We start from the raw sequence: 18,898 nt of genomic DNA on the forward strand, positions 1-18,898 counted from the left end.
TAATTTAAATTGTTACTGATTTCTTGCAAATGAGGGCATTGCAAGATCTTAAGTGTGGGAAGGGGTTAAATTCTTTCGGATTTTATAATTTTTATCTTAAACACTTGGTTACCATTAAAAATACTAGTAAAGCGGTAGTTGTATTAGAATCTAGTGCTCTCTGATAATAAAGAACAGCCCTAGTCTTATATACTGACTACCCAATTCTAGTAAAAATTTTCAAAATTTTCAATTAAATGAACTCAAAATCATGTTTATACATATTTATGAACGATAAAACTAGGTTTTAGCACCGAAATTATTGTTACCTCAGAAAGGACATAAATTAAGAAACAAACCAAAATGTTAAAATTCATTTAAAATGGAATAGAGGACAATAAAAAGGAAAATAAAAGCCAAGTGTGGGAAAATTCTCCAAGTTATTCAAAATATATATCACATATTTTTGTACAAATAACCGAAAATACTTTTGCTTTGGACTAAACTAAAAAGTTTTACCTGATTTACTGTAAGAGAGATGGATCTACACGATGAATCAATTCCATTATTAAAAGGAAGTAAAGTCTTCCGAAAAAGAAACGCGCTTCTTGATTTAAGTCAGGAAGTTGTCGTCCAGACCAGCTGTAGGTTGACGAAAAATCTAGAAAAGTCATCACTAAAATCAGCAGGAAATCCACGGACCTCAGCATTAAACAGGGTCGCCAAGTGGTCAGATTTATCCTAACCATGAGAAGGATTTATCTCGTATAATGGGGGGGCACCATGCAAATTAGCTTGATAAGACTAATGAATCAGATCCCCAGAAAGGATAATCTCCTTAAAGATTAAAAATCAGCTTTTAAAGCCTGATATTACTCAATCCTAGAGATTGACCTTAAAGATTGAGAATTCAAACTCATGGAATTCAATGATATCTAAACTCGAGCTTGAACGAGAAAATATTTTGATCAAAAATAAAACCGATTTGTTTTCTGAAAACCCTATTTTCAATGCGTTCATTACCATTGAACGTAAAATCCTAGGAATTCACCTGGAATTCATTAGGTCACCTGAACCAAATCGGGTGTCAACCGTAAGAACGGTGGTTGCATAGCATGGTCAAAGACAGGACCTTGTGCCAGACCGAAAAATTATAAGGATGAGCTTTACTATTGCTCCTACCAAGGATAGTAATTGCGTCTGACACGTTATAGACCATAATTAAAAGCAAGTCAGGGGACATTGCCTTAACAGTTGCTTGTTCAACGCTTTCCTTTACAACTGGACGGTAGTTTAACGAAAGGTAATATACGGGACAAGTAAACTGGACGTGTTGCTTTCCAAATACAAGGTTAGCAAGTGGGTGACACAAAACCGCAAGTTTTGAGCTAAAATTTTCAAATCTGAAACCCACCAAACCCACAAAAATATTTTGCAAACACCGGTAAAGGGTTATTCCGGAAAACTTATCTAGGGTAAAAACTAGATTTAATTTTCAAAAGATCAAATGTTTTCATAAAGATCCAATTTCCTTAATGGATCTAAATTTTTATAGTCATGTGGGACTGTAAACCATATCGTTACTACCATTGTTTATACCGCCGTATAGAAATCACTGATGTACAAAGTGTGAAGAATAAAGAAGTGATTCTAGTATTTCAAGACGATATTGCTTGAGGACAAGCAACGCTTAAGTGTGAGAATATTTGATAATGCTAAAAACGAACATATATTTCATAGCATTATTCCTCAAGAAAGACAAGCTTTTAGTTGCAATTGTTCTATTTACAAGTGATATTCGCTTAAATAATAAAAGGTGAAGACAAAAGACAGATTCGACGAATTGAAGACGCAAACGACCAAAAAGTTCAAAAGTACAAAATACAATCAAAGAAGTTCCAATTATTGATAAGAAACGTCTCGAAATTACAAGAGTACAAGATTCAAAACGCAAAGTATAAAATATAAAATTGTACGCAAGGACGTTCGAAAATCCGGAACCGGGACCAGAGTCAACTCTCAACGCTCGACGCAACGGACTAAAAATTACAAGTCAACTATGCACATGAATATAATATAATATATAAATAATTCTTAAAAATTATATATATATTATATTAATATTTAAAACCGTCGGCAGACTAAGATCCAATTTGGAGTGAGCTGTATTTTCAAACTCCGCGACTCGCGGAGTTTGAAGGCAAAAAATGCCGCGAGTCGCGGAGTATCCCTGAACTCAATTCCCTATAAAGCCAACCGAATTCTGATCATTTTTCACACTCATATATCCATCCTCTCTATATCTATACGTAAATATTTATATTTATATTTTAATTTTAATTTTAATTTTAATTTTAATTTTAATCCTAATAATAAGGGTATGTTAGCGAATATTGTAAGGGTGTAAGTCGAAATTCTGTCCGTGTAACGCTACGCTATTTTTAATCATTGTAAGTTATGTTCAACCTTTTTAATTTAATGTCTCGTAGCTAAGTTATTATTGTAACGACCCGACCAAAGCCGTTATTGATGGCGAACTTAGGTCCCGTTGCGTGGTCGTAGTCCCTATATGAGACTCGTTTGACCAAAATTATGTCGCATTCATTTGAAAGGTACAAGACTTGCAAGTTTAGTTTACAAAACCGTTCGACAACAAGTCTAAGTTTACAAAAGTCATAAAGTATAAATGAAATAACTTGCGACATAATATAAGTTGAAAAACACAGTTGCTATAAATAGCGTAAGTATGTAAACAATATGTTTGAATCCAAAGGTGCTATCACTAGCGTATGTATGTATGTATGCTTGACCCCAAGCAAATAATCAGAGTGTATGCATGTATGCTTGACCCCAAGCAAGTATGAGTGTACGCGGAAGCATGTATCAAATAGCCAAGTATGAACCTGAGAAACATATAGAAAACTGTCAACGAAAAACGTTGGTGAAATCATAGATGTATTTGTAAACGTTGTTTTTGAACCACAAGATTTAGTATTCCCATAGTTGATTATCAAAATCGTTTGCATTCCAAAAGTATTGTTCGCGAGCACCCAATTATCAAGACTTAACGTTTCCTTCCATAGAACCCCATCACAATAGTGTTAGAACATACACTGTTTCTCGAAAATATATTTCATCCGTAGACGGTAGCGAACCGTCCGTAATGAGGGTTTGTCAAACCCGTATGGCCACACAATATAAGTTCTCGCTTACACCCTGCAAGTGTAACTAATGATAATCGAATTGAGGATTTTTTGTTCTAACTCGCTGTGGAATGTTTGTTTTCCTTGTACTTGTGTTCAAAGTATAAAAGTAAGTAGTACAAAATGTAACAAAGTATATGTTTCTCAGCCCACAATTTAAAAGTATAAAAAGTTGTTGAAAAAGTGGGACTATGATCTCACCTCGAGTGCACGAGTATAAAAGTACTTCACAAAGTAACGTATGCATGAAAGTTGCTTAGCCTTGACCTAAACAAGTAAGTTGTATCAATTAACCGGTTACGACACAAGGTCGGGTGAAATGTGTTCAATTAGTCCTATGGCTCGTTACGACTCGATTAAATATAGCATGTGAATCAATTTGCCAAGTTTCATACAAGAATCACGTATAAAAGCATGTTAGAACGATTGCATAAAAGTTTGGTTAAGTTTGACTAAAAGTCAAACTTGGTCAAAGTCAACGAAAAAGTCAACATGTTCGGGTCGGGCCCCGGACTATTTTTCTATGCTAGTTATTCATATACAAGTATATTAAAACAAGTTTCATGTGAATCGGAGGTCGATAGCTAGTCAAACATTTCGCGTGAAATGCGCCAAACAAAGCAGAATCTGGCCAGGCCAATCCGCGCGCCGCGCGGGGATGGGGCGCGCCGCGCCACCATCTGGGCAGACACTTTTCTGTTTTTCAAAGTATGCACGAGCTAAAACCAAATAACCACATCTTATGATCCGCAAACAATTAGAACATGTATCTTATATCATCGGAAAGGTATTTTAACAAGGAATACAACTAAACACTCTTCATAGATCATAACCGACAATTTCCAAATCGAAAACATCATCAAAGTTCATCATTTTCAACCAAAAATCAAAGAAACGCATTTTATGATTCGGGAACTTTTAACATACCATTGATATGCCGTTTTGAAGGTAATAACGCATACATTGCAACTAGACGCATATTCCAAGTTTCAATAAACATTTACTACGTCAAAATCACTAGCCACGTTATCGTTTCAAAATCAATTTCGACACAAATGAGACTTATGATTCACTAATCAAACGCTAGCATACATCACACCATTTCGAAGCTATTTACGCATACAATTTAACTAGTTAACTAGCATACATTCAAACAAGTGTCTCAACTAGCATTCAACCGCATCAAGTTCCTACCAAAACGATAATCGATTCACCAAAAACACATTTCATGTTATTGAGCTAGTTTTTCATCATCCAACATATCAAAACGAAGCTAATGAAGTAACTAACACTTTTAACACATACACTTTATCTTATAACATCATTTGAGCAACCAAAACTCAAGATTAAGCTAGACCCATTTGGGTGTTCATGTCATATTTTCAAAACACGAAGAACGAGCATACAAATCACATACACGACATCCCTACGAGCCATAGACACTAATTAACCACTTGACAAGTCTAAAAACGAATTTAACAAGTTAGGGTTTCATGAGAAATTCTTACCCCATGCCATGAGACTAGTATCAAATCGAAGAGGATGAAACGAGGATTCCAAAAGTACAATTTGTTTTGATGTTTGATTCCTTGCTTGAATTTGGATGATGATTGAAGATGATGAAGAATTTAGGATGGGAGTTCTTGGTTGAGAGAAAAGAAGAAAGAAAAGAAATGAGGAGATAATGGTGGGAGGTGGTGACTAGTTGCTCCAATTTGGCCAAGTGACAAGATTTGTCCCTCAAGTTTCAAAGCGGGTGCGGGACTTAACCAAACGAATATTTTTAAAACGCTCGAGTAAACGGGTGATGTCAAAATTAAATAGCGGAAATATAATGAACGTTACTCACGGAAACTATTAATTTAAATACGAAAGATTATGTTTTAAAAAAAAAGACGGTGTTAAAATTAAATTTAACGGAAAAACGCGGGATGTTACATTATCCACAACTCAAAAGAAATTTCGTCCCGAAATTTAGTTGGAAGTAGTAGTTGTTGAATCTTCCTCGAGATCTTGCGTTGCCAATTCTACGAGTGAGGGAGAAGTACGTCCTAGGGTATTTCAACGAACTTCGACGGTCGGGATTTTTACGTTGGATTGAAGTTTGGTTTCACGATTCATGGTTTCAACCGGTCCTCCTAGGAATGAAGTTTATCGTCGATAGTAAGCTTATCGAAAAGGAATGACAAGTTCTTGTTTCGCAAAACACGTCTTTGAGTTGATACATCGAATGTAGGATAAACGGAGACCCAAAATGAGTCGGAAAAGTCTAAACGGCTAGCGACGGGTCCAAAACACCCCAAGAATTTAAAGGATCAAAATATCGCGGATTTAGCTTCCTACGTTTTCCCGAAACGGATTGCACCTTTCCAAGGTGCGACTCTTAACGTGACGCGGTTTCCCACGTGGAATTTGAAATGTTTACGTCTAACATCGGCGTAGCTCTTGGTGATTACGAGTCGCGTAGGGTTTTACCTGAATATGAATAAATTTTCTCGGTTGCTCATGAATAAGCTCGGCCCCGGTGAATTGATCATCGTTTACTTGGTTTCGACAAAAAGGAGGATGACGTTTCCGGTCACATGTGGTTTCAAAAGGTGTGACGTTAAAACTCGAATGAAAATCATTGTAGTACGAGGATTAAGCTAAAGGAAAATACTTTTCTCAAGTAAATTTGAAGTTAGTAATACAACTCGTATTATGGATTCCAAGGTTTAAATCGTATGTTTGTTCGGTCCGTCGGGTTGCGGATGGTACGCGGTACTCATGTCTAAACGCGGTCCCGAGGCTTTTTGTAAGGTACTCCAAAATCTAGAAGTGAAACGAGGATCTCGATCCGAAACGGGGTATATTTCCCTAAGGCATATTGAACAAGTTTGCTAGGAATTGTAAACGTTAGCTAGGACAAGTTTCTCAAGAAAATTCGCGTCGCGGAAGATTTATCGGTTTCCAAAAACATTCGTCGGGGCAAGTTCTTATCGGGTTTTGAAAACGATTGTTAGGACTATCCACCCTCGCGGCGAATACTTGTATGACGTGAAGAGTCGCTCTCCATTGAGAATTTAGAATAAGGACCTCCTGAACCGGAAGTACGAGGGTGATGCAAGAGAAGTTTCCGCCCCGATGTGAGCATAACGAGTAAATTGTAATTAGTCAATAAGACTGCGCGAGGACGAGCTAGTATACCCGTGTGACATACGGTTGAAGTCGAATGGAATCGGTAATTCATTCGGAAGCATAAATATAATTTGACAATAATTGAAGGTGTGTCCCCGGTATGGTTGTTATAAATATTCTCGGAGTTTTCGGATGTCCAACCATGAAAAGATGAAGTCATGCACATGGCACATGGTGGTGTTTAGGTTGATCGAGTCTAACCACCATCACGCGTCACTAGAACTTTGGTATGTCTTACCGTAATATAACCACATTGATCGAGTGCCGTTATATTACGCTAACTCATACCTCCATTCCCACATCACTCCATAGATTCAAGTTCGTGTCATCGTGAAGACCTAAAATGAACAAAATGTAACGACGTCTCAAACGTGACTCATATTAAATCGAAAGAATTTCTGCAAATCTAAGGAAGCGTTTCCCCGTGGGAAGTGTATAAATGATTGTTCACGTCAAATCGGTTCGATTCAAACAATATTGTATTTAGGTATGAAAAGAGTAACGAGTCATGATAACAAGTAATACGCAACCGTAGCGATAAATGTTGATGACGATACTCACCTAGAGTAGTGATGGTAGTAACACCAAAAAGTAGATAGTAAGAAACACCAGTGGGAACCCGATAGTAAGTTGAAACGGTGGCAAATAACAATCCGGGAGACAGAGTTCTCGAACAAGTGTGACTAATGAAGTCGTCGTCATCCATACGTGTATGAATCATGAATTTACGTGTGTTACCAAAAAGTGGCGGAATACGAGTTCGTATGATGAAGGTTGGGTACCATTAAAAAGTTTGCCTAAGAATGATTCAAGTATAATGCACAAGTAGTCAAGTAAGTGCTATCTATAGCAAATGTATGTCAGAATGCAAATGCTAACTATCCGGTTGTAGTCTAGACTCACTAATGCGTCCTAACGACTCTGTTAGACACACTAATGCACGTCCTAGTTCCCTACAACCAACGCTCTGATACCACTTGTAACGACAGATGGGGTAGAAACCCACCCAGTGCCTTTCCAGCTAACCGCTTGGTGACCACTGAGTGTACCTCATACACTGATTTTACAGCCCGCATTTCTGCCAAACTGCCAACCCTCAAATTCCAAGGGATCGCAAGGGGTAAGAGCCAATGCTTCGTCACAGGTAACACTGTGAGAACCCCCTCTACGATTAACCCGCCAAAAAGCATAGTCCGTTCGGGTGCCCGGCCTGACAGCCGGCGCGCGTGACTACCTTTACGGCTAAGGTTAAACCAGCTCTGATACCACTTGTAACGACCCGACCAAAGCCGTTATTGACGGCGCCGTTAACTTAGGTCCCGTTGCGTGGTCGTAGTCCCTATATGAGACTCGTTTGACCAAAATTATGTCGCATTCATTTGAAAGGTACAAGACTTGCAAGTTTAGTTTACAAAACCGTTCGACAACAAGTCTAAGTTTACAAAAGTCATAAAGTATAAATGAAATAACTTGCGACATAATATAAGTTGAAAAACACAGTTGCTATAAATAGCGTAAGTATGTAAACAATATGTTTGAATCCAAAGGTGCTATCACTAGCGTATGTATGTATGTATGCTTGACCCCAAGCAAATAATCAGAGTGTATGCATGTATGCTTGACCCCAAGCAAGTATGAGTGTACGCGGAAGCATGTATCAAATAGCCAAGTATGAACCTGAGAAACATATAGAAAACTGTCAACGAAAAACGTTGGTGAAATCATAGATGTATTTGTAAACGTTGTTTTTGAACCACAAGATTTAGTATTCCCATAGTTGATTATCAAAATCGTTTGCATTCCAAAAGTATTGTTCGCGAGCACCCAATTATCAAGACTTAACGTTTCCTTCCATAGAACCCCATCACAATAGTGTTAGAACATACACTGTTTCTCGAAAATATATTTCATCCGTAGACGGTAGCGAACCGTCCGTAATGAGGGTTTGTCAAACCCGTATGGCCACACAATATAAGTTCTCGCTTACACCCTGCAAGTGTAACTAATGATAATCGAATTGAGGATTTTTTGTTCTAACTCGCTGTGGAATGTTTGTTTTCCTTGTACTTGTGTTCAAAGTATAAAAGTAAGTAGTACAAAATGTAACAAAGTATATGTTTCTCAGCCCACAATTTAAAAGTATAAAAAGTTGTTGAAAAAGTGGGACTATGATCTCACCTCGAGTGCACGAGTATAAAAGTACTTCACAAAGTAACGTATGCATGAAAGTTGCTTAGCCTTGACCTAAACAAGTAAGTTGTATCAATTAACCGGTTACGACACAAGGTCGGGTGAAATGTGTTCAATTAGTCCTATGGCTCGTTACGACTCGATTAAATATAGCATGTGAATCAATTTGTCAAGTTTCATACAAGAATCACGTATAAAAGCATGTTAGAACGATTGCATAAAAGTTTGGTTAAGTTTGACTAAAAGTCAAACTTGGTCAAAGTCAACGAAAAAGTCAACATGTTCGGGTCGGGCCCCGGACTATTTTTCTATGCTAGTTATTCATATACAAGTATATTAAAACAAGTTTCATGTGAATCGGAGGTCGATAGCTAGTCAAACATTTCGCGTGAAATGCGCCAAACAAAGCAGAATCTGGCCAGGCCAATCCGCGCGCCGCGCGGGGATGGGGCGCGCCGCGCCACCATCTGGGCAGACACTTTTCTGTTTTTCAAAGTATGCACGAGCTAAAACCAAATAACCACATCTTATGATCCGCAAACAATTAGAACATGTATCTTATATCATCGGAAAGGTATTTAAACAAGGAATACAACTAAACACTCTTCATAGATCATAACCGACAATTTCCAAATCGAAAACATCATCAAAGTTCATCATTTTCAACCAAAAATCAAAGAAACGCATTTTATGATTCGGGAACTTTTAACATACCATTGATATGCCGTTTTGAAGGTAATAACGCATACATTGCAACTAGACGCATATTCCAAGTTTCAATAAACATTTACTACGTCAAAATCACTAGCCACGTTATCGTTTCAAAATCAATTTCGACACAAATGAGACTTATGATTCACTAATCAAACGCTAGCATACATCACACCATTTCGAAGCTATTTACGCATACAATTTAACTAGTTAACTAGCATACATTCAAACAAGTGTCTCAACTAGCATTCAACCGCATCAAGTTCCTACCAAAACGATAATCGATTCACCAAAAACACATTTCATGTTATTGAGCTAGTTTTTCATCATCCAACATATCAAAACGAAGCTAATGAAGTAACTAACACTTTTAACACATACACTTTATCTTATAACATCATTTGAGCAACCAAAACTCAAGATTAAGCTAGACCCATTTGGGTGTTCATGTCATATTTTCAAAACACGAAGAACGAGCATACAAATCACATACACGACATCCCTACGAGCCATAGACACTAATTAACCACTTGACAAGTCTAAAAACGAATTTAACAAGTTAGGGTTTCATGAGAAATTCTTACCCCATGCCATGAGACTAGTATCAAATCGAAGAGGATGAAACGAGGATTCCAAAAGTACAATTTGTTTTGATGTTTGATTCCTTGCTTGAATTTGGATGATGATTGAAGATGATGAAGAATTTAGGATGGGAGTTCTTGGTTGAGAGAAAAGAAGAAAGAAAAGAAATGAGGAGATAATGGTGGGAGGTGGTGACTAGTTGCTCCAATTTGGCCAAGTGACAAGATTTGTCCCTCAAGTTTCAAAGCGGGTGCGGGACTTAATCAAACGAATATTTTTAAAACGCTCGAGTAAACGGGTGATGTCAAAATTAAATAGCGGAAATATAATGAACGTTACTCACGGAAACTATTAATTTAAATACGAAAGATTATGTTTTAAAAAAAAAGACGGTGTTAAAATTAAATTTAACGGAAAAACGCGGGATGTTACAATTATTATACTTATTTAAAACGAAGTAATCATGATGTTGGGCTAATTATAAAAATTGGGTAATTGGGCTTTGTACCATAATTGGGGTTTGGACAAAAGAACGACACTTGTGGAAATTAGACTATGGGCTATTAATGGGCTTTATATTTGTTTAACTAAATGATAGTTTGTTAATGTTAATATAAAGATTTACAATTGTGCGTCCCTGTAAATTACCATATACACTCGATCGGACACGATGGGCGGGGTATTTATATGTACGAATAATCGTTCATTTAACCGGACACAGGAATGGATTAATAGCCACTAGAATAATTAAAACAAGGGTGAAATTATGTACAAGGACACTTGGTATAGTTGATAACAAAATATTAAAACCTTGGGTTACACTCAGTCGACATCCTGGTGTAATTATTAAACAAAGTATTAAAATCTTGTTCCAGTTTAAGTCCCCAATTAGTTGGAATATTTAACTTCGGGTATAAGGATAATTTGACGAGGACACTCGCACTTTATATTTATGACTGATGGACTGTTATGGATAAAAACCAGACAGACATATTAAATAATCCAGGACAAAGGACAATTTACCCATGGGCATAAAACTAAAATCAACACGTCAACCATCATGATTACGGAAGTTCAAATAAGCATAATTCTTTTATTTCATATTTAATTTCCTTTATTTTATATTTAATTGCACTTCTAATTATCGCATTTTTATTGTTATTGTATTTAATTGCACTTTTAATTATCGTACTTTTTTTAATTATCGCAAGTTTATTTTATCGCATTTTTATTAATCGCAATTTCATTATCGTTATTTACTTTACGCTTTAAATTAAGTCTTTTATTTATTATTTTACATTTGGTTTTAACTGCGACTAAAGTTTTAAAATCGACAAACCGGTCATTAAACGGTAAAAACCCCCCTTTATAATAATAATATTACTTATATATATATTTGTATTTTTATAAAAGTAAACTAATATAGCGTTAAGCTTTGTTTAAAGATTTTCCCTGTGGAACGAACCGGACTTACTAAAAACTACACTACTGTACGATTAGGTACACTGCCTATAAGTGTTGTAGCAAGGTTTAAGTATATCCATTCTATAAATAAATAAATATCTTGTGTAAAATTGTATCGTATTTAATAGTATTTTCTTGGTAAAATTAATAGCTAATTTATATATTCCTCGCATAACATCACCTATGCACTAACCAAAATCCGATCCGACCCAAAGTCCTACAAGTCCCGCATAACGTGCACACAAAAAGTCTAAGTCTAGGCGCCTATCTCAAGTCACCTAAATCCCTTAGACCATGCTCTGATACCACTTGTAACAACCCAAACCGAACCACGAACAACCCGCGTAAAATATCAAAATAAAAAAAAAAAATCTGTGTTCAGCCACCTGCGCGGCGCGCCAGGCATTTGCGCGGCGTGCAAAACTGCCTGGACAGCCCGCTGTCCCAAAAAGTTAAAAACGCGAAAAAGATTGACCGCTTCCCTACATTTTCAGACGAAACACTTCATACAACATATTTATATATGTAAAACTAACACATTTCATTAATAAAACAAGTTTTACGAAGTGGGGCCCACATCGACCCGAAATACAAGTTTAATACATAACGTGAGTTTCGACCACAAAAAGTTTAAATACCAAACGATACTACGAGCATGGTGTTTGGGGTTAAACTACCCAAGTCTCGGTCAAACTCCCAAAAGCTAACACATCCAAAAAGCATTCCCTATCAATAAAGCGGGATCTCTAGTCCAAAATAACGCCCTTACCCTTGTCCAAGCCGGAGCCTATAAAATGATAAACAACGAGAGGGTAAGCAAGGCTTAGTGAATGCAATAATTATACGAATACATATATAATATACCTACTTGCAAACACTTACACATATACCGCATACATGCTAGCAAACACAATTAGCTTATCGTCACAAATACAAGCTATAACCTCCAATAATCAAGCTAGCATAACAAAAGCATATATAACATGAACAAATATAATATGCTTACACTACATCACAATAACCATGGTTAACCAATCGTACAAGGGAACGGTGTTTAAAGACCGTTGGAGTTCGCAACAACCATTAGTGCACTTAACACTTCGTAAACTAACCCCACGGGTGGCATCTTAACACTTCGATGCTTCACCCCGGGTGGTGCCTTAACACTTCGACACTTCACCCTGAGTGGTGTCTTAACACTTCGACACTTCACTCTTCACCTTACTTGGAGTGGCATCTTAACACATCGATACTTCACTCCCGAGTGGCATCTTAACACATCGACACTTCACTCGCTACATGAACGTGGTGTCTTAGCACATCGAAACTTCACATCTCACGCTACACAAATAAATACATTATATATCTACGCATATAATTATTCCACTCACCTCACGCCTTCGGTGAACAATAAACCAAGCTTGAAACTTCAAGGTAACGCACCTATTACAAAGTACATATAATCAATCAATCATTCAAGTTGGTCAAACTCACAACACTCACCATTACTAGGTCATTTCGACCCATTTGGACACTTAACCCTAAAATTGGGTCATCTTTCGCCAAAACCCAAACATTAGCCTAGTTAGGGTCTTAAAACACATTTCAACTCCAAGTTTACGCACCTTTCATAAACATTACCCAACCTAGGTCCATTATGACCCATTTGACCATTTCAAAGTCAACACACCCAATTCGGGTCATCCACTAACCCATATAACACCCATTTACTTATGTATGTGTGTGCTAGTAGTTAACTAACTAATTTAAGCTCATAAACATCAATTAATACTTTGAAAAACCCTAGTTAATCATCTTTGAGTCTACATGACCCAAATTCACCCAAAAACACCCAATTCATCAACAAATGGGTTTTAAGTTCATCACTTACCCCAAACCCTAACCCTTAATCAATTAAAATCAAGAAATCAAGATTAGAGCATACCACTACCACCAAAACGTAGCTAGAGGAAAGATGAACAACTTTAATGCTTGCACTTAGACCCGATTCAAACTTCTTCTTCCTTATTTTGAGCTCTCTTACTCTAGAAAACTCTCTCTCTCTAGAAATTAAATTGGAAGAGGTGAAGTAGATGAAAGTGGAGTAAATGAGGCTCCACCAACTGGTCTAGGGCCTTAAAGTCGGATCCCATGTGATTTTACCAAATTGCCCTCGAAATATATAATTTAAAAGAAAGTGAGCTGTCACAGGCCATTTGCGCGGCGGGCCCATGGCCTGCGCGGCGCGCGGATTGCCCAGTCCAGATTCTTTCTCCTTTTAAAACATACAACGAAACCCCACAATTCAACCTACCTATTTAAGCATATGTACAAGGAAATATTCGGGTCTTACAAAAATAAACAAGTTCAAGTTTGGATTCTTTATACAAAAAGATATCAAGTTACAAGCTTGAATCTTCATGAAATGAACTTTAAAATTCCAATACTTGAACATAAAAAGGATCTTAAAGTATTTGATCCTTAGATTTGTTGCAAGTTTCATGTAGAACCAAAAGCTACAAAGCTTTGATCCTTGTTCTTGCTTCTTTATCATAAAAGTGATTAAAGATTGCAAGATAACATGAGGATTTAAGTTATAAGAACCAAAATCCAAAAATAAATGAAGATGATGATGATTACGGTTTGGAAGAAGAAAAAGAAGAGAGAAAAGTGTTTAAACCTTCAAGTTCTTCAAGAAAAGTTGAGAGAAAAGTTAGAGAGAAAAGAAGTGTGTGTTTTTGAAATGAAATGAGAGTGTTTGAAACAAAATGAAGTGGTGGTGATGGTTGTGTAGGCCGACGGTTTACATGGGGTGGTGGGGGGACCATTTGCTTGCCATTGGATGGTGGTACATGGTGGTGGTTGTACATGTTGGGTGGCATGACATAAGATGTTAAAACGTGTAAGTAATAGTACCTAGCATGCTTAATACTTGTCTTATTTACTAATGGACTTTGTCTTATGCTTCATGGGCTAATTTAGCCCATTAACTAGTCCATCAGTGAGTCCATTAAGTTAAGTAGGTTGGGCCTTGGAAGTCCACTAAAGTAAAGTCCATTAAGGTAACTAGTAAGCATTAGTAAACACTAAGCTTAATTAAGGGACCATAAAACCAAGTAATTGTCATTAATAAATAACAATTATGTTTACGTAGTCATAATATCCCAATTATGACGAAAGTTTGCCGGGTACCAAGTACGTATCTCGTTTAAAGAGATAAGTGACACTAACGGTCGTAAAAGTAATCAAGGATCATGTGAAGTAACCAAGTATGTAAAAACACGTTGTTTTTGAGATGAACACGTTGTAGATAGTAATGATGGTAATTAGCATCATTAATGATCCCAGAAAATAATCAGTACGCACAAATATGCAGTTTCGTGAAAGTAACAAGTAAAATTATAAGTCAAAAAAGTCGGGTCGTTACACCTGTAATAGGATTTTTTTTAAGGTGGTAAAATGGGTAGGTTGACTAACATGTTCAACAGGGCAATGAGCGAATAATAAAGATTGGTTATATTATATATTTGTGAAAAAGAGTGAAATTTGATAAGTGGGCTTTTGATTGATGAAATTAGCGAATTTTATTTATGTTTGAATGATTAATTTTCAACCCCTGAGTAAATTTAACTTCGGTTGTTTTGAGGTGTCTGGTGGTCATGGTTTATATGTTGAACAATGGCTAATGAGTCATCAAATATTATGAAACTTGGAATTGATGTTGCCTCTCGGGTTGTTACTTCTTTTGAAGGGTTTTTTTTTTTTAACAGAAAGATGGCGGGGTTAAAACTCAATGCTCTTACCTTTTATGTTACATTTATTTTTAATCATGCTTTTGTTAAGTGAATATAATAGTTTGCATTGAAAGTGTATACAAAAAACAGATGTTACTAATTACGTTGCTCCATAACCGCATAATAGCGGGCACCATAGCATTGAAATCTTGCTATACTTAACATTATGAACAAAATTTGCATAATGTTGTTGGTCTTCATTTTGGTGATCTATCGATGAAGGTTTTAGGAGCCATGATGTACAATATACTAGATCAAGATGAGGTAAGAACCTCTTATGCTTGCATATTATATTTTACTATAATATCCACTCACAATGAACCTATGATTATTATAGCTAAATTCTTATCTATCTTATTTTTCTACAAATGCGTGTATGTAAAAGAAAAAGAGATAGGCTAATCGGTTTGATCGTATGGCTTTAGCAGGTTCCATAGTGGCACATCAGATCATTATACGTCTGGGGCAGTTATTCATTGGTATGATAAACCAGGTCGATAACAAGGTTGGCTATTTAACCTGGAGCTATAGGTATAATCGTGTTCAATCTTGGAGCGTGTCAACTTGATTAAGTACATTCCTTCCATTATCTTGGCTTTACAGTAGGTATGAGTTCTTTTTATACTCTACACATAACCTTTACATATTAGATAAAAATTTTGTTAATCATTCATTTTGAGTAATTCGTAGCTACCAAATGTTACAGTCGTTATAGTTAAGCTTGTCCGTTCAGACAAGTCAAATTAGAATGGGTGACTTAAACGAAGTGTCCCAAGTTAAGTTAGTTCTTGATCAATATATATTCAACGCACAATCAATTCTGTGCAATATGTTAATTGTTTGCTGTAATGTCTGTAATTGTAAATTTTATACATCGATGTGGCTTTTGTATTGATTTAAATATTAATGATAACGTTACAATAATGTTAGTTTGAATATGGTATTATCTTCTTTATTACTGACTGTTATATTTATATCGATTAGATTATTATTAAGAGAATTTTTAAAATTTGTCAACACCACCACGGGCTCTTAAATAATTCTTATATTTTTTTATTCTTTTAGTATCGCTATTTACATAGCAATATGAACTGTTAATTACATTTTTTGCACGGTTTTTTACACACCCGTGCAACTTTCAGGCTCAAAAAACCCAGTGTGTGTATATATATATATATATATATATATATATATATATATATATATATATATATATATATATATATATATAAATCGCATCCCTTTAATTCTACGTATCACTCTCTCATTAATCTCAATTAAATTAATCCTACGTGTCACTTTCTCATTAATCTGAATTAAATTAATCCTACGTGTCATTCTATTAATCAATCCTAACTAAATATGGAATCTTACGTGTCGTTTTATTATTAAAATAATCAATTAAATAATTAACTAGATCTTAAAAAATTTTGATCAAAATTAAATTAAACATAATTTAATATGTAAAATAAAAAATAAAATAATTCATTATCATTATCAAGTTATATAATATTCCTTTGCTAAACTACCATTCTATCTATGCATATTATATATCTTAATTACGATTAAAATATATTATTCTAAAATAGATTATTTCACACCTAAAAGATAATGATACAGAGGTATAAACTCTTCCGACTTTGAAGTGTTAGAAATTATTATTATTTTTTTATACATAAACTGAGTGCATTAAAATATTTATATATATAAAAATGTGTTGTATCTTAAATATAATTCTATTTCATAATACATAAAAGATAATGATACAGAGGTATAAACTCTTCCGACTTTGAAGTGTTAGAAATTATTATTATTTTTTTTATACATAAACTGAGTGCACTAAAATATTTATATATATAAAGATGTGTTGTATCTTAAATATAATTCTATTTCATAATATACTATTTCATTATTTTTTTCTATGAACGAATTTATTTTTACTGATTTTTAAGTCGTGCAGGCTCATACATAGACACTTACAAGAGATGCTATTATCGTGCAATGCACGAGCTCATACTAAGTACATTATTTAGCTTGCATATAATCTGTCATTACCGTGCACCACGGGCTCAAAAATTCAAAAGAATAGTTTTCTGAAAAAATCAATTAATTTAGCACGATTATTTTACCCACAAGTGCAACGCACGAGCTCAAACATCTTATTTACTTCGCTATTTACATACTTGGATGATATAATCTGTTACGATTTTTGCACGACTTTTTACACTTTCGTGCAACGCACGAGCTCTAAAAACTAGTATATATATATAATGTAAAAGCACGCTCTGAATACAGAAATCTGAAGGTTTAAGATTTATTACTAAATAAATCATCATTTAATTGATTAAAAGTCAATCAACCATAACATGAAGTTGTAAATCTTTTATCGCTTATGTGAATAACGCGTTACACGATTTATGAAAGTTTAATTATTCAAAAAGGTTTATTCTGGCGGAGAAACCCTGACTCCGTGTGACTATGTCACCCATACCGCCCACCCCGCAAGGGCTAAGTAAGCCGTGTAAGACACCTCCCCCTAATACCCAACGGGAAGTTGCAAGCCGAGATTCGAACCTGCACCTCTCAGTATTCAATAAGGCCCTCATGCGGGCCCAGGGATCATAAGCTAAGAAAGTTTAATTATTACATACCCTTAAATTGCAATTTTTTATAAGTTAAGTTAATTCAGTTATTACATGATTTAAGAAAGTTCATTTTTCTTGACAACTAGTAAATTCAAATGTCATTAGATACCAACCATTATATATGTCACGAAATTTTAAACCGGTTGCCCATATTTAGCCTTATATTCCTTCCAAAGTTGTTGAACAGGCTTCCCTGTTAAATTTTTGAAATATGAATCATCATATGTATACCTCATCATCTTGTTAAGCTTCGCTGCAAACGATGGAGTCAAAGTATCACAATACTCAAGAAAACGAGCTGTGAAATCGTAGCCTTGGTCCCACTTATCCCCTGTCCCCGGCTTCGCAAAAGGCGGGGGATAATAATTTGCTTTCAAAATAGTGTAATCTGCGATCCCTTCTATCAATTTTTGGTTACATCTAGTTGTATGCACACATGTCCATTGAAAAACATGTGTCATTTCGTGGTACAAAAGGGACGTAAATTCCCATTTTAAGTCCCCTCGGGTTGCATCCCCTTGATAAAGATCCAAATAAACCGCGCTAACGTTAATCTTGTTGATGTCAGTAAGTGCTTCATATCCTTTGACATCCCTTATGAAAATTTCAACTGTATCAATTGGCTTACGGTCCGCTGGGTTAGTTTGTTGCAAAATGGTGTTCAATATGAACATGTGGATTTTCGGCATTATTTCTTTTGTGTACGGAATTCCAATTAGTTTAGTGAACTTTTGGCCACCGGGAGTATTGGCCGCTTCGTTAACGACTGTGTAAGTCACACCAGATGAAACTCCATAGATGGACAATGAGAAGGTTAGGAGGGTGCAAAGAAAAATAGTATGGGGATTCATGGAATGTGTGCTAAGTTACTAGTTACGGTCCATGAACTATAATTGTTATAAACACACAAATTTATGCTTAGTTATATAGCAACGGAATTTCAAATTCCGGTATTTGTTATATCATCAACATCAGTTGGTTAATTATATACACGTATCTTTTTTGAACGACATAAGTATATTAAATATATAGTTAGAGAATATTATAACATGCTAAATCCAGCGGCGGATGACGATGATGAAGTCGATTGTTGCTCGTGTTGCTCGTCCTGCTCTTCCTCGGATCCGGAAACGTAGATTTCATTGATTGTTGT

At 35.7% G+C, this 18,898-nt stretch overlaps 1 protein-coding gene across 1 annotated transcript; it reads right to left on the reverse strand.

Moving 5' to 3' along the window:
* Positions 1-17,879: 17,879 nt before the first annotated feature.
* LOC139875732 (uncharacterized) lies at positions 17,880-18,596 on the reverse strand. Its single transcript, XM_071863040.1, has one exon. It carries the CDS (start codon positions 18,594-18,596, stop codon positions 17,880-17,882), a length of 717 nt encoding a protein of 238 aa, XP_071719141.1.
* Between the last annotated feature and the right edge of the window lie 302 nt (positions 18,597-18,898).

Source organism: Rutidosis leptorrhynchoides, chromosome 11, assembly GCF_046630445.1.
Source record: "Rutidosis leptorrhynchoides isolate AG116_Rl617_1_P2 chromosome 11, CSIRO_AGI_Rlap_v1, whole genome shotgun sequence".
Taxonomy (NCBI): Eukaryota; Viridiplantae; Streptophyta; class Magnoliopsida; order Asterales; family Asteraceae; genus Rutidosis; species Rutidosis leptorrhynchoides.

Coding starts and splice junctions, on each gene's coding strand:
- LOC139875732 (XM_071863040.1), bottom strand. CDS start 18,596: ATGAATCCCCATACTATTTTTCTTTGCACCCTCCTAACCTTCTCATTG.